This window comes from Vigna umbellata, chromosome 2 (assembly GCF_029865625.1).
Source record: "Vigna umbellata cultivar VRB3 chromosome 2, Vumbellata_1.0, whole genome shotgun sequence".
In the NCBI taxonomy this organism is placed as follows: domain Eukaryota; kingdom Viridiplantae; phylum Streptophyta; class Magnoliopsida; order Fabales; family Fabaceae; genus Vigna; species Vigna umbellata.
Window position 1 is genome coordinate 46931211 of NC_142166.1, and position 17816 is coordinate 46949026.

The 17816-nt window shown below is 28.8% G+C and overlaps 1 protein-coding gene across 1 annotated transcript; it reads left to right on the forward strand.

Annotated features, from left to right (window-relative positions):
- Positions 1 to 8958: 8958 nt before the first annotated feature.
- Positions 8959 to 15825, forward strand: LOC148204133 (topless-related protein 1-like). Its single transcript, XM_088108023.1, has 14 exons — positions 8959 to 9073; positions 9174 to 9353; positions 11025 to 11138; positions 11220 to 11378; positions 11513 to 11658; positions 11821 to 11885; positions 12145 to 12291; positions 12612 to 12722; positions 12849 to 13031; positions 13599 to 13727; positions 13822 to 13917; positions 14122 to 14310; positions 14408 to 14571; positions 15545 to 15825. Exons 1-14 carry the CDS (start codon positions 8988 to 8990, stop codon positions 15675 to 15677), a joined length of 1902 nt encoding a protein of 633 aa, XP_087964149.1. The 5' UTR covers positions 8959 to 8987; the 3' UTR covers positions 15678 to 15825.
- The last annotated feature ends 1991 nt before the right edge of the window (positions 15826 to 17816 follow it).

Below are 17816 nucleotides of genomic sequence, written 5' to 3' on the forward strand. Positions count from 1 at the left end.
TTTGTCGGGCTTTAACCCTTAGAATATTCTTGATTCATAGTTGCAACACTTTCATATTAATATTGAAATACCTTTGGCTTTAGAAAGCCTTCTTTTGTGGTAATTTTTCGGTTGTTTTTATTTTTTTCTTTTCACTCTTGATCTTTGTTTATGCTAATAATGAAATGGATTCCTAGATCACAAGAAAACCCTTGCATATATATATATATATGTTTGGTGTGGATGAACGTGGGTCATTCAAAATTAACTACTGTGGCATTTTTGGAAGGACGGGAAAATAAAAAAGCAATAAATATAGATAATGATGCATTTGTATTCTTTAATTAAAGAGAGAAAAGAAAATGTCTTTGGAAAATGAAAGCTTTAAAAAATAAATCTTCTATCCAAATTTTTATTTATTCTCTTCATTATAAAGTGTATTCTGATAAGCAATGCCACAGACGAGTGAAATAGTAGCGTAATAATTTTTAAAACAATAGGTGTTTTGTATATATATATTGGAAACAATTTATTCATAAAACGAATTTAGAAGAATTTGTTTTGCAAGGTAAAATGAAATTTGTTTTACCGGAAAGGATTTTACTTTCCAAATGTAAATATAATTGTTTCAAAGCTTTTAGAATAAATAATATATGATTAAGATAGTATAATTTTTTTATAACACTAATGAATGATAAGTTTATGATTTTTATAATATTTAAAAAATATATTAAAGATTTTGTCTGTTGGATTTGTAACATTCCAAAAATACAGTATAAAATCATATACGAGAATAATCACATATTAACAATACTACAGATCAGTTCTGCACTTAACGAGATACGATTATAGCCGAACGGCCTTACATAACAGCAGGGAAATTAAAACCGTACGCTAGCTACCACTAGACCGAACAGTTTACAAAATATACTATTACCGCACGATCTTACAAAAGATAAAGTCAACATCAGACCGAACGTTCCTAAGGTTCGGCCTTAACTTCCGCCTCTTCCGATACTTCTTCCAGCAGTTCATCTCCTTCTGCTCACATCCACACGGATGATCATTGCAACAGGACAACAACTGAACGCACAACACAGACAACAATGATAAACAGGGTAAGCTTATGTAATTTAATTAATGCAATAACAACATACAACGTTCATGATTCAATCAACAACAACCACATCATAATTCATACACCATGGCATGCAAAGAACGACCACTTGACTCTGACTGTCCGGACTGTATGAATCCTGTGTAACTACGACGTTCGTGCACCCGAGTGATGTAATAATTGGGATATCCTCAACAGCTGCCACTCGAGGTTGATCTGTTCTATCCAAGTTAACCTTATGGACTAGGACCTCCTGTCATTCACACACATGACTTACTCCTTTCTACATGAGAACGAGTAATCATGGAATATCAGGAAAAATGCCCGTTAAGCTTTGCCCACATTCATACTTTACCAATCAATAACTACTTTTTGAGATATTCCTCCCTGGAATACTCGTTCATAATCAAACTATTTCATTCACATCACATTTCAAATTTTCTCATACTTCATCATTAATACATTCAACTGAAATACGATCACATTCTCTCATCATAGCGTAAGTACGACTGGAATAACATTTCTTAGAAATTAACATAACTTAGCGCTACTTATCCACTTCAATAAACAGACCCCTAAGAGTTCAAACCGGACGCCACGAAGCCTAGGCCGAGTACTAAGACTCTAGGCCGAACACCTTTTAAAGACCAACACTGTTTGACACCCAATACTAATACTGATGAGAAATTATGAAATAACGAACGCTATCGATTTTGGCTGAAGACTCTTATCCTAAAACTGTAATAATAGATTACAGAAAATGAGACCCAGCGCTTGGTTTAAGACCGAGCCCTGTAGAAACCTAACACTATTGAACAAGCGCTGGTACAAGACCATAATATATATAAAATTGCGCCACACTTATTTTTAATGAAAAATAACGATAACGTCTACGACTTTACGTAGTATAGAATACGTTAACTAAATTGTTTAGGAAACCTAAAGAAGGACTACACTTAGGCCGAACACTCATTTACATATATATAATATTATGAAATGCTCTTCATTAACGAAATCATTTCTAGAAGGAGAACTTAGTATAGACAGACGCTCAAAGGATAACTGAACGATTAATACTAACTCTCGGTCACAATTTACCTAATCCTACAGAGTATTACAGGTTGACTCTTAGACAATATCACTAAAGCATGAGAAATCAGTTACGACCATGCATTCCAAGAAGAACCGAACGCTCGCTAATGACGCTAGACCATACTATCACCTTTACTCAGAATACTACAGTTTGAATATCAAGTCGTATCTCAACTTAGTTCACAACGTATATTAGTCATCCATCCACACATCCAAACAAGTAGTACACGCATATTTCATACTCATCAAATAATCAGACAACGTATCATGCAAACATACCAACGTTCAAAACAAGAATTTAATCAAATTATATAAGCTTCCCTTACCTCTATACGTAACCGAACGCTCAATGATGCAGAATAAAGCTCCCCACTACCAAAGACTTAACGTTTGACAGTCACGTTTTAGGAATACTGAACCAAACATAAAACCAAAAACACTCAGAATTATACGATTCACTCAGGTGACCAGAAATAGAGGTTTGCATGCGAGACTAAACGAACGTGATAAAGAGAAAGGAACTCACCGGCTTAGAACCAAAATCGATCGGTTTAAACGAAAACTCTTGACACCGGGAGTGTTCAAACGATGCTTGAGAGGTGATCGGAAGAAGAAAATGTGAGATTTTCTTAGAGAGAAGGTGGAGATTTTAGAGAGAAGGAGAAAACGTTTTCAGAAATTTGGAGAAAAAGAAAAACATGCATAGAAGTGGCACGACATTTGAAATTTGGCATTAAGTACTGCCGTCACCCAAAACCGAACGACCACTCTCTTGCAACCACTTATTTTTCACTAACTGAAGCGCTCACTCTCTCCTTGGCACATGGATCCCACTACTTAAGATTTTCAGTAAATTTTTAAGGGGTCTAACAAGATTGACAAAATTTAACTTTCTATTATGTGATTAACATGCAGAACTTGGTGATATTTTCGGTACTTTAAATTTTAAAAAGTTACTGAATATTTTTTTTAAGTAATAAAATTATAAAAAGTTAATATTAAATTAACATGAAAGGTATGCAAATGTAAATAAGATGGACAAGAAGAAGAAAAAAATTGATCGAGAACGGTTTATCCATTAACTTTATATAAAGCAAGATTGAAGAAACAAAAATGTTCATCACAAAAAGGATATGCCAGAAATCAAGGATACGTTTTAACCTAAGCAATTGTTGAGACTTTTTTTTTAAAAATAAAATATGTTATATTAATTTTCTATAAAGTAAAACTATCATATAAATTTTTTGATATAATTTATTTAAATTTATAAGTTAATTTTAATTTTTACAAAATAATTTTTATTGTTTATTAAAATATTTAATAGATAGACATAAAAGTACACATCTCAAAAGAAAAATACACAGCGATGACAAAAATAATAAAGAGATAAAATTTCTGGTTAATCCCTGAATATTTATTATTAGTCTGAATATTTATTATTAGTGAATAATGAGTATTTTCATGTCCGCAGAAGATATCATATTACCCACATTCACAGGTATAGGTATGTATTATATACAAAAATTAAAATAAAAAATAATTTATATTTTATTAAATTAAAACTAATTAAAATTAAAATTAATTTATATTTTATTATGTTAAATTTAGTTAAAATTAAATTTTAATTTATATTTTATTTCGTATTTATTTTGTAATTTATTTAGATTTTACTTTAAAAATTTATAAAAATATTTTTTTGAAGCGATAAATAGATTTTTGATCCTTAAATTATTATTATGCGGTTTTATTTTTTTCCTTCTCTCAAACTGTGATTATTTTGTGTTTTATAAATAAAGGTGTTAGTTTCTTTTTTTCTGATGTGCTAAGAGCAGTGAGCTAGGTATAAGCCAATTCAAATTTTATTTATAATTATAATTAAAATTAACAGAGAAAAACATTAAATTTTTAGGACCAAAATAAGAATCCCTCTTCTTCTTCCTTCATTGTTGGGAAACTTTCCCTGTTCCTTTTTAATATTCTCCATCATGAAACCTTTAACTTCATAAACCTGAGCCTTCACCTCCTTCAACTTAGTCCCGCAGCAAGCACAAAACAGACCACGTACAACCTTCCCCATGCAACATAAATCACAATTACAATAAATATGGCATTATCAAGCTCACACAATATAAACTCAATACCTGAATTTCAATTCAGCGCCGAAAATAATTCATAACAACACGAATTTCATTTCTATTTTCAATTCATTTGCCTAAATCACTTTTTGTGTTATATGGATCGGTAGGAGAAGTATTCACTGAATTATGCTAAAAAACCCTACTAGGCCAAAGTGAAATTCCATTAAAACAATGAAAATTTTGATGACAGGACAATGAGAGGGATGTGTGAGGGTTCAGATAGATTAAGATGAGTGGTGGGTCATTGGGTATTTGTTTTGAGAGTTATGGTTCTTTAGAGAAGTAGCTATGAACGAAGATGAGGGATTCTAGATTTGGCCTAAGGTTTAATGTTTTTTTTTTTTAATTACCATCATAAACAAAATTAGAATTAGTTTTACATGTGACACATCGTTAGCTACGTTAGAAAAATATTAAAGTTATTAATTAAAAATGAATCAAAATTTCAAAAATGATGAAAATTAAAATCGCATGATAATTTAGAGATTAAAAACATATTTAACCATTTTTTAAATATTTGTGGATATTTCAAGTGTACATGCAAAGATTTAAAATATTCAAAAACATTTTTAAATAAATATCTAATTAATAATCAACAAGTCACGGATGAATTTTTTTTTGTTAACAAATAAATACTATTTGTATTTGACCCAGTCCATTATCATTCTCACACAATACTATTATTTCAACTAATGATAAGTATAACTACTTATCATAAATACCTATCACTTAATAACATGATAATTATTATGCTTATAATGTTGTCCCACCACTTCACTGATGTGTCAAAAAAATAAAGGTTTAAACCCTCGTTTGGTCTTCGTATTTCACGTAATATAAAATATATGTATATATGTGCACCATGTCATCACAGTTAGACGATTTTACTGAAAACTTAACGGAGAGGATTTAATTGGTTCAATTTTACAAGTTTATGGACCTAATTGAGACCGAAAAAAATCGATGACCCACTTGAGATTGAACAACAAATACGAGAACGAAATGAGGGTTTAAACCAAAAATAAATTGATGAAAAGATAAATAAGTAATAAATAACATGAACATAAAATTTGATTCAAAAGTAAAGTTAATTTTTAAAAATAAATACAATTTTCACATAATTATAATTAATATTTAATTTAAATATATTTTTATCTTTAAGTTTATTCAAATTGTAATTTTGATTCCTATATTAAAGGTTTAATACCTATTTTGGTCCTCTAATTCGTTTGTTCAAAGTAGTCATCATATTTTTGAGTTGTTGAAAGTGGTCACGTCTCTTGTAAAATTTGACTATGTTAAAAGTTTTTTGCCTTAATTAAACCCTCCAATTAAATTTACTTTAACTTAATTAAATCTCAATTCATTATCATAAAACCCTAATTCGAAACTTCTTCTCCTCTCTGTTTTCTCATTCTCCCCTCTTTGTTTTCTGGTTCTCGAACACACCTAGCCTTGGGGTGTCCCTGCGGGTTTTGCAGGGTTTTCTTCTCCTCCTTTGTCTTGGTTAGGGATCGTTTTCTCATTTTCTGATTAGGGGTCGTGATTGACTGGGTTGAATTTGAGTTATGTTATTTGGGGTTTCTTCTTCATAGGTTTTGATCTCGCAATTTTGGACTAGGGTTTTTGATTTGGGTTTATTTGGGGTTTTAGTTCTTAATTCTTGTCTACAAGTTTTGATCTCGTGATTTGGGGCTAGGGTTTTGATTTGAGTTCTTTTATTTGAGATTTTTGTTCTTGATTCTTTTCTACAAGTTTTGATATGGTAATTTGGGGTTAGCATTTTGATTTTGGTTCTGTTATTTGGGATTTATATTCTTGATTCTTCTCCATAAGTTTTGATCTCACGATTTGGGATTAGGGTTTTGATTTAGGATCTTGAAATTTTTTTGTTTGGAGGGTGATTGTTGTGGTTTGGGGTTTTCCGGTGGTGGTTTGGTTTGGGGTTTTCGGTAGTGGTTTGCGTGCAAGCAGCGACTGAGTTTAGCAGGAAGATGAGAATATATTAAAAATAAAATAAAATATAAATATAAAAAGTGAAATAAAAGTTTTTCACATTTTTACATCAAGTTTCTAGTATTGTAAATCTAGATAGGTCATTCAATATTGATTAAGGTAGACATTGCATAAAATCAAATAATTCATTTTTGCATTTTTGCAAAAGATAGGACCACTTTGGTAAACTTGATTACGACTTTGATCAACTCGAAGACGACTTTGAATAAAATTAATGAATTAGAGGATCAAAATATTATTAACTTTATGTTAAAATATAAACATATAAAAAAATTGTAATTATATATATATATATATATATATATATATATATATATATATAATTTTCAGTTTTCCCAAGTGTTATTTAAGGTTAAAAGAAACTAAAAGTTGTAATAAAATTTTCTAAATATAATAATATATTTACAATACCTTTTATTTTACCTCTTTTTCTTCTACACTATAATAAATGTACATATTTAAAATAAGGCATTTAGGTTATATGATGGAACCGAATTATTATGTTATAACAATTATTTCAATAAATATTAAATTTATACTTCTTTTTTTTCATACGTTATACCAATAATTTTATTAAATATTAAATTTACTATCTCTTTCATACATTTGTAACAATCATTTTATTAAATATTAAATATAGATATATCTTTTTCATACTTGACAATCATTTTATTAAATATTAAATTACACATCCCTTTATTAGAAGGCGTTACAAGTTTTTTAACAATATAATATGTCAAAACTCTCTCACACAACATCAAACTTGTCTTGATTATCTCATTTATCTTCAATTGAACAAAAGGTTTAAAGATGGAAGATGGAAGAAGAGAGCTTAATTTGTTTGATTAGAGTCTTATTTGAATGATTTAAATATTAGGGTTTTAGAAAGATTCATAAATTCCAATTTTAATTGTATGAATAATTTCCTAAAAAGTTTACTTTGGTAAAAGATTTTAGTGTTTCAAAATTGCTTGAATTATCAAGTAAAATTAAAATTGGGTTCAAACTAACGGGAAAAGCTAAAATGGTAATGACTTGTTGATGTATGACCTATTAATTTTAATAATATTTTGATGAGATATATTATTTTATTAATGTATAGAATATTATATCTTTAATTTGTTCATATTAGTACAATAAGTTGTTATTATAACTATAATTTATTTAATATATTTTTATTGTACATTTTATTTAAGGATAAAATTACATAAAATTTAGTATTTCTCTTATCTAATTTATTTGTCAATTATTTTTCCTCAACATGGCAGAAAAAAATTATAACATCCCACAAAATGTTAAAAATAATAATTATCTTTGAGTAATATATCTTCAAGAAATAAATATACTGTAATGAATAATAATAAATGTATAATTGTAATTGTACAAGGCATTTAATGAATTATTTAGTTATATAATGTTTTTATTATGAAAATTAATGAACTAGTTAATTTTAATAGAATAAATAGTTCATTACTATTAAAGATTTTGGAACTTTTATTAAATTATGAATTAAAACGAAGAAGTTATGATGTAAGACAGTTTGACATCCTGTTTTATAATAAATTATAATAATCATTTGAAAAGCTCCAATAATATAAATAATAAATGCAGGACAATTAAATATAAATAAGAATATTTTTAATATACATTATATATATATATATATTATGAATTTTTTGTTATAATCTAAAGAGGATTATTTATAAATTGAATAAATTTTTAATAAAAAAAACTTTCATATATTTAAGTAAGATCTATATTAAAATGCTACTAAGTTTGCATAAATTAAGAACGAGTTTGTTTAATGTTTTCTATATCATAAAAATAAATAATTTCTATAATTTTTTCTAATCAAAATTATCAAACATGGGCAAAAAACTTTACACATAAAAATAGGAACATTTAAAAGGAAGCCTGTTAGTAATTATTTTTAAATAATTGAGATTGTTGATAACTTAATACTAAATAAAAAACAGTACCATTATATATAATATATACACTAATTAATTTGATATAAAAAAACAATTATTCTAGAATTAGAGTTACTCTTCATTTAAATTTTTATACTTTTTATTTAATAAACATTACAGGATTAAAATAACTTCCTTTCACTTGCATTAATTATATATAATAAAATATTATGAGATTTTATTAAATATTTAATGTACCAGTTACAGAAAAAACCATGTGTTCTAGTGGTCCCCACCGAGACACTTAGGAACAGAAAAGATAGATAAGTCACTGTGCTTATCATAATAAGTTATTTTTCCTTCTTGTCCACCTGCTACTGATCCTTATATATTAACCTTGGTGGTTTGGCCAACATTTCTTACACAAAGGTTTATTTTCATAAAAACCTTCAAAAAAACCTTCTCATGTTTTCTTCTTAATTTTCATCTCTTTTTTTCTCCTTTGCGCTGTGGGTGAACCTTTGCACCTTTCTGTGTTTCATTTCCGATCCCTTATTTTTTTTCTCATTTTTTTAATAGTGCATGCAAATTTTCTATAGTCAATTAGTTTGTCATTTCAATAAAAGAACTGTTCTGAGTATTTGAATTGGACAATTATCATGATTTGAGAAAAAGTTTTGATTTTTATATAATTATGATGCAGGATTGATAATATAGAAAAGATACATATTTGTAATGGAGAACTCTGCTCTAAGTAAAGATCTTGTTTTCTTAACCTTACAATTTCTCAATGAAGAGGGGTTGAAGGAAACTGCACAAAGGTGGGTTATCCTCTGTATGTAAATCCAGTTCTGAGTTTGGTTTTCACCATTGATCTTTTTACATTTTGTTTCCTTTAATTTTTTATTCTTTTATTCATAGGCTTGAATGTGAAAGTGGGCTATACTTCAACATGAAGCATTTTGAGGAGATGTTAGTTGTTGGAAAATGGAATGAAGCAGAGAGCTATCTTTCTAGATTTACAAGAATAGATGACAACATGCACTCAACCAAAATATACTTTGAAATCAGAAAACAAAAGTACCTTGAAGCATTGGACATGTAAGCTTTATACTGTCTTAGAAATTGGATGGACCTTGTCAGTTTAAGAAAAACCTCATTGGGCTAATCTTATTATTCTCAAAGAAATCCTAAGTTTTCATTTAGGGATAAATTTCCATATCTATGTTTCTTGATAATTAAATTGTAAAATAATTGTAGAGGGCTTGATTACACTCTCAATCCTTTATTTATAAAAATAAATTGATACAAGAGTACATGATCATTAGGATAATCCTAGACAAAATATAATCATGATAATTAAAGTAATTCTAGACACAATATAATCATGATAAATAGGTAACTCTAAACACAATATAATCATAATAAATATGGTAATCCTTGATACAATATAATGATGATAAGTAGGATAAATATCCTAACACTCCCCCTCAATCTGGATCATACAAATTGTATGTACAACTATAAACTGTAGAGACTAAATTGACATCACTGACTGATGGGGCCTGTAATAATTGGAAGCAACAAAATTACAGGAACTATCATCAGTGACTGACCAGGTGATGGGGCCTGCAGTGGCTGAAAGGACAAAACTGCAGGGACTGCCATCACTGACTGATGGGGCATGCAGTGACCCCTCACAGCAAATGACAGAAATGACAATGCGCCGATGACAAATCCTGAGGGTGGAAGATCGTAATGCTCTCCTTTATTCATCAAAGCATCCAAAAACAGATCTAACAAGTGACTAGTGAAATTGTTTGACTAAGATTCTGAATCTTTCCAGAAATAGACTCCTTTCATGCCATGAGGAACCTTCAACCTATGACTTTGGTGTTGAAATTCCTTGGTGTTAACCAGCTAATAGCACTGATCCTCCTTGGAGATTTGTAAATAAATGACGCAAGCCATCAGGAACATCACAGGTGCTAAATATGCAAAACACACATTATGAAAGAGGCTAAGGAACAATGCTGAAATAAAGAATTTTTTTTTTCTTTAAGTCCAGCGAGACGAATGGCAGTGGCACGATATGATTCTAACATTGGAAAGGTGACTTGTGACACACACGTGCCCGAAGCTGATTGGAAAGGAGTCGTTCGTGACGGTGCGTGTGGAGGAGAATGAGGCAGCGACCTGGGTTATGCTCCTTGAGAATGAGGCGCGTGTGGCGGTGCCTGGATGAGAACTAGCCCTCAACACCGGCGGGATTGGTCGCCGCTCAAGGAGGCGATCCCGATTGACTGGTCATCAAACTATACTAAGGCAGTGGATGGTGGCAGATGACGGTGGAAAACTGCTAAAAAAGGCATTGGAAATATATGATATTATTAGGAGAGCAGAGCAGGACTATTCATCGAGATATTTCAGAAAAGATGAAATTTTTAAGAGACAACAAAGACAGAGTAGGAAAAAAGTCAGACAACCTGCTCTGATACCAACTTGAGAATTAAACTGTAAAATAGGTTTAGAAGACTTGATTGATCCTTTCGTAATCTTTTATTTATAAAAATAAATTGATACTTAAGTAATCCTAGATACGATATAATTATGATAATTAGAGGAACCTAGACACAATATAATCATGATAAATAGGATAACTCTAGACACAATATTAATCATGATAAATAGAATAACCCTTGACATAATATAACAATGATAAATAGGATAAATACCTAACATCTCTGAACTGTTTGTTTCATCTTTCATTAGTCACGATCGTGGCAAGGCTTTAGATATTCTCCTTAAGGATGTAAAAGTCTTTTTTCCCGGGCACGAAGATCTGTTTAATGAAATGACTCAGCTTTTGACAGTCAACGATATAAGGTACAACTCAATTTTCAGTGTTCTAATTTTACATGTGAGGTTGATGTGCTTTAAGGTTAAATTTTTTCTGGGTCTGATCAGGGAGCATGCATCACTTTCAACGTATGGAGATGCAAATTCTGTGAGGAAAATTGTTGCAGATGGTATTATAAAACTCGTTGAGGAAAATCCTCAGTTCCATGGAAAATTGAAGTTTCCTACCTTTAGAAAACAGAGATTATATTATCTTCTGAACCAAAGGTTTCACTATTTTTTCCAACTTAGAGATGATAATAATATACATATAGCAATTGTGTTTGCTTGTTTCTATTCTCGACATAGGCCTGTGCTTTTCAGCTGTTGGTGTAAAATTTACTTGCTGTTCATTCTGTCAGTTTGAATTGGCAACATAAACTTTGTAAAGATCCACATGGAGTTTCTGACATGAAAACCTTTCTGATGGACCGTGTTAGCGGGTCGAGCTTGAACCCTTCACCTTTGCAATCAGAAGGCAGTGATTCAATTGAAAACTTGCAATCTGGTATGCATCTCTCAAATAGCAATTCTAACTCTTATGCTTTAATTGTCTTTGTGGCATTTTGTGCTGTATTAGCAAATCTGGGTGCTCTTGAGATTTTTTCTTGCTTAATGAAATCATTTCAATTATTGTCTATGATGGTAATAATCCATGTCCTTTCTCTAGAAACTACAATGGAGGATCATAATGTATTATCACTGCAGGGAAGACCCTCCCAGGTGTCAAAGGAGGTTAGTTGGATTTCTTTTGTTAAACACTGTTGATTATATAAAAGATATAGGAAGGTTTGAGAAAAAAAAAAAACCAAAAGCATCTCCAACAACATTGTTTTTATCCATGATTACTGTTATGACTATTGTTTTTGCTGCTTGCTAAACCTCTAATCTTGGTTTTGTTATTATTTCCAATTTTCAATTTCACTTGAAAAGCATTGTCACATAATATAATTTTTTTTTGTTTGCCCTGATTTCAACTTGGGTTTTGTAAAAGAATGGGTATGGAAAAGGCTTGGAAGATAGGAGGTCAAATTCAATTGAAGAATCTCATAAAAACTCAAAGCTTTCAAATTACTTAGATATTTGTGAGTCGTCCCCTTGTCAATTCTTGGAGCTTCCAACTCATCCCAAAATATCCAAGGTATGACCTTTTAAGGCAATGCTTTATAGGATTATTGCTAAAAGTTACACGTATTATCACTAATTTTAAAAGATAGTTGAACATGACATCCTTTATTGTATATAGCTCTATTTGAAATGTTTAACTCCCCTTTCACATAAATTTTCAAAGATAATTGCCATCAAACATAACAATTACTACCGGATCACATGGATTAATTACATTATTGTCACACATACTAAGTTGAGAATGAAAGTTTTAACAATTTTTCACAAACAGTTAGAACTTGTCGGTTCCAAAAAAAACAAGAAATTATCATTAACTTCTGTATGATAAAACAGATAGTTAGACTGACTTACACCAATGAGGGAAATGGCATTTTGGCATTGGCATCAAATGGTAATCATCTACTTTGGAAGTGGCCATGTAATAATCTTAACCCGGATGGCAAGGTAAGTGGAAACATAAAATCCATTTTATTTTATTTTTTAATTTTCCCTTTTCCCATCCTACCTTCATATCTTTAGTTTTCTTACTTTGTAGTTGAATTTATCATAAAATACAAGTAATCCATGTAGGCAACTACACAAGTTTCTCCTCACATTTGGCAACCAAGGAGTGACTTTCAATTGATGAGCAATGAACTTGCAAGTTCATATAGTGGAGACCCAATTTCTTCTTTCTCCTTATCAAAGAATGATTTATATCTCATCTCAACATCTGGGGGACCAATCTCCTTCTTCAACATGTTCTCGTTTAAGGTAAACCAAAAAGATAAAAAATTATTATATCAAAGAAATGTTCTTCATTTATATGAAATTGTTTAATCTTAATATTTTGATATTATTATGGAAGGTTTGATTCTATTTATTCAAGTATAAATGAGAGAGTTAAATAATATATAAGAATATAAAAACCTACAAACATTAAATATTATGATTTTATGTTAAAAATAATGGTAGTTATTTAATATAAGTAACTCTTATCATATCAAAGACGATCAATATTTTTAGTTTCTTTAATAAAAATCTCAACTATCCTTATATTTATAAGAGTTGTAAAAGCTATCATTATGCATAAACTTTTTCCAGAATCAAAATAATTGATTTTTCATTTTGTCATGACGTTGTATACCTCTTTTTCATCCTATGCTCATTCATGTTGTATACCTCTTTTATTATGCTCATTCATTTATAAATATTACCCATTTGTTATTTTTGTTTTTTTATTTGACATTACGCTACCATTTATAAGTTTGCTAGGACATGTTTACTATGAAACTATGATTTGTTTGATAATATATGTTATACATTGTCAAATAAATACAGAGTTTGATGACTATCATGCCACCACCACCTATGGCAACTTGTCTCGCCTTCTACCCTCGTGATTATAATATACTCGCTATTGGTTTGGATGATTTCAGTATAATTATATACAACGCTAGTACAAATAAGGTATACAAGTTTTATGTTGAGAAACATATGTTTCATGACCTTTCTACTTAAAAGAGGTTCAAGGTATAACTTTTTGTGTCTTATTTTTGTACAGATTATAAGCAAACTTGAAGGTCACACCCAAAGAGTTTCCGACCTTGCATTTTCAGTTAGTTTTGATCTCCTTGTTTCCATTGGTGTAAATGATCAGGTTAGTATATAATACCTTATTTTGAAATTATTTTTATATATTAAAAATAATTTAATAAGTGTGAAGGTAAGTCTCATATTAGATAAAAATAATAAAATTAAGAAAAAATTCCTAATCTCAATATCTTATAACATATAAGTTAGTCTTTTTTTTCTGTTGGCTTCATATTAACTTGATTTGTCATTTTTTAATTATCACTTGTAGATTTTTGTATGGAACACCAATGAATGGAAAAAACTGAAAGATGGGTACTTGAAAATATATGGACAAAGAGTGCCAGATATACCATCTGAGACACATATTCAATTTCACCTATATCAGAAGCACTTTCTTGTTGTACGAAGTGATTGTCTTGCAATGTATGAAGCAACTGATCTCAAATGTTGTAACCAGGTTTTTCCTTTTTCCCTTCACTTATGATATTGTTTTCTTCGTATAAAGCGATTTGTTTGTTACTAAATAAATGTACAAACTTTTTGTTTCATGATAGTGGGTTCCAAGAGTTGCAGGGGTTATCTGCCAAGCAACTTTTTCATCTGATGGTCAAGCTGTGTATGTCAGTTTTGTTGATGGAACTGTGGCAATACTTGATACTTTAAAGTTTCAACTACGTTGTAAGATCAGTCTCTCAACTTACATTCCTACAATTCCAAGGTATGTTTTGATGAGTTTATTTTATTCTCCGTATGTGGTTATGGAGTTATTATGTATTTTAATTGTTATAAGAGTTTAAGTGGTCACCATAATAAATTATCGATTCTGATATCAGTGTTGGTGAGAATTTTTTAAAGTTCATTAGGAAATTATATGCATCCTCAAGATGCACTTGTCTTCAAGGTGGAAATCATGAAAATGCTCCTTTAGTGTAGATATAGTTTTTCACAAATTTAAAAAGTTTGGAAAATCCTTTCACCTAATAAGAATTTTGAGATCCCCTTGTTGGTTCCTTCTAACAGTAAGCGCTTTTCCTGGTTGAACCTTCAATTCCCAATCATCTGCTGAAAATAGAGGTAATGGTTGGTTGGTGATTGTTGCAATGATCGATTTCTTCAGTGCATAAACATGGAAAACTGGGTGCATTTTGCTTCCTATATTCCATGACTGCCCAGTTTGCTTAAAGCTCAACAATGACCCAAAACGATTCTGTACTAACTTTAGTTGAAACCTCTGAATTACTACCTTCTTGAACTGGACCCAACTTGGTGAAGGTGTTTGTTCCTCCCACTGGTACCAATTCAGTGTCTAATGCTACTAATACCACACCCAGCTTCTCATAGTCATCCATTTCGTTTACCTTGAAGTACCGATCGACTTTGATAATCCATCCATAAGCATCTTCTTCAAAAAATATTGAAATCTCCAATTTTCTTCTTCTGTAATTCCCCTTCAGTGGTCAACTCTCTTTCAAAGAACTACGAGTTCTGGAATAGGGTTCAGAAACTTGTGATGAAACAGTTCGATTTTTTGGTTTCTGTCGCACTGCATTGTGCATTGTCTCGCCACTAGTTCATTGAACCTTGTTCGTACACTCCAAAAGAAAATTAATAACAATTTTTTCAACTTTTACATATTGCATACTCCTTGGCAGACATTATAATTATATTATTTGTTATTTTGTTTATTGCAGTTCAAGCATGTCTCCAATAGCTATTGCTGCACATCCACATATCCCAAGCCAATTTGTTGTGGGGCTAACAGACGGTAGAGCTTTTGTGTTTGAGCCTCGAACGTCACAAGATTGGAGCAGGTTTAGCATTTGACAATGCAACACAAGGATTGTGAGTGACAGAAGATTAATAGAATAGTAAACAATAAGAGAAAATAAAAAACAATAACATTGTTTATTGGTACTCTTCATTATCTATTGCTACTTTTTTTATTCATTTTATGTTAAATTTTCCTTAATTACATGATTGTTATATGTTTTAATTATCATGTTATTCTCTAAATTTCTCATTATTTAACTAAACTAATTAATATTAATTGTAAACATTAATTTAATCAAATCTTTGTGTTATACACAATTATGATTTCATTATCTATAAAAGTGCGTAATGAAAAAAACAAATCTTTTTCAAACTATTATTTATTTTCATCATTTTCTTTCACTTTAATTATGAAATTGTTCAGGTAAATATTTAATAGAATTTTAAAAAAATAATAATTAAAGTATTTTATTGTTATTCATATTTTTATGAATTATTAATTTTATAGGTAAAAATTATTTATGAGTGAATTTTTTTTATAATATTATATTTATTTTAGTTTAATAAGATTTATTACTTGTTTATTATTTTATTTTAGTCATGTTTACTCATATTTAACCTTAATAATAATACACTGAGTGATAAAGCAGATTAATTTAATTTTAAGTTGAAATGATTATTGGGATTAAAATTATACTGCGTGAAGTATTTTTTATGGCACAAAGTTACTCTGAACTATTAAAGGTCTTCCTTTTGTAATTTTATCCTAAAAATATTATTTTATTTGTTCTTTTTTTAGTGTATCTCTCAAATTAAGACTTAGATAATTTATCTGTAATCACAGTGATATTAATTCTAAAGTTTAAATTTTTTTTTCTAATTAGTTCCTAAAAAAATAAGTAAGTTTTGGTTTAGACGTTTTCTATATAAATTTTATTTTCTTTTTTGTGCCCAAAATTGAAAATTGTTACTTTTATTAGACTATACTAATTAATATTTGTTTGAAATGAAAAGTTAAGATTAAGACACACTGCATATAAAAATATAAGGGATGACTCTTGAAATTTGTACAGTACATATCATTCATTTGCATATTATTTAAAAAATAACTGTACGTCTCACGCTTTATACATCAAATAAAATTAATTAATAATATTAAATTTATAGTTAAATATATTTTTAGTTTTTAATTTATTTTTTAAATAAATGTATATTTATTTTTAAAATAAGTGTATATTTATTTTTTCATTGTACTTTATAAAAAGAATGTAAAATATCATTCTTAACAAATAATATGTAAAATATTTTTCATGAGCACAAAAATTTTACACTAACTATAGTATAACCTTGATATTTTTTGTGAAAAGTATTTTTGCATGACTTTAATAAAGTTTTTGGTCAAAAAAACATGTATAAATTTAGTTTAAGAATGATTGGATGTACCTAAGATTAATACATCTACACAATTTAGAATACAATTTTCTTCTTGCACCTAATAGATTTGACTAGATGACTATTTCACATTTATGGATATAATTAATAAATATTTAAATTATTTTCAAAATCAAAAATATATTTTGAATTATAATTGCAATAAAAAATATTATTTATTTATTTTAATCATAATTAAATTTTAAAAGTCAAATAATTCATAGTTATTATATTTAATATTAATGACTAATTTGTCAATTCAAATAATTTATTAATTATTTATTTTTATCCAGTTTAATAGTCCATTTAACCTAGACAATTTGATATTTTTTTTACTATTTTAATTTCATTTAGTTAATTTTTATAAAAAATTATTAAAAAAACAAATATGATATTACAAAATATTCAATATCTAAAAAAATATAATTATATAAATTTTAAAGTAAATTATCAAATATCAATTAGATATTAAAATAATGAAACTCTATCATAAAAAACTATTTATATTAAAACCATTTAGTATTAAAACAATCTAGTTTAATTATTTTTAAATCACTTAAAATGTCATTTTCTAGATTTTTATAATTGACCAAGATACATCATAATTATGCAATAAATATTAATTAATAATTAATAAAAAATAAAGAAAAGAACTTGATTTGCAAAAAAAAACATTAATAATTTGATAATAAAATTTAGAATTCCATGCAGAGAACAGTTGCCAGAGTTAACCATGACAATTAATCGACCATGAAAAAAAAA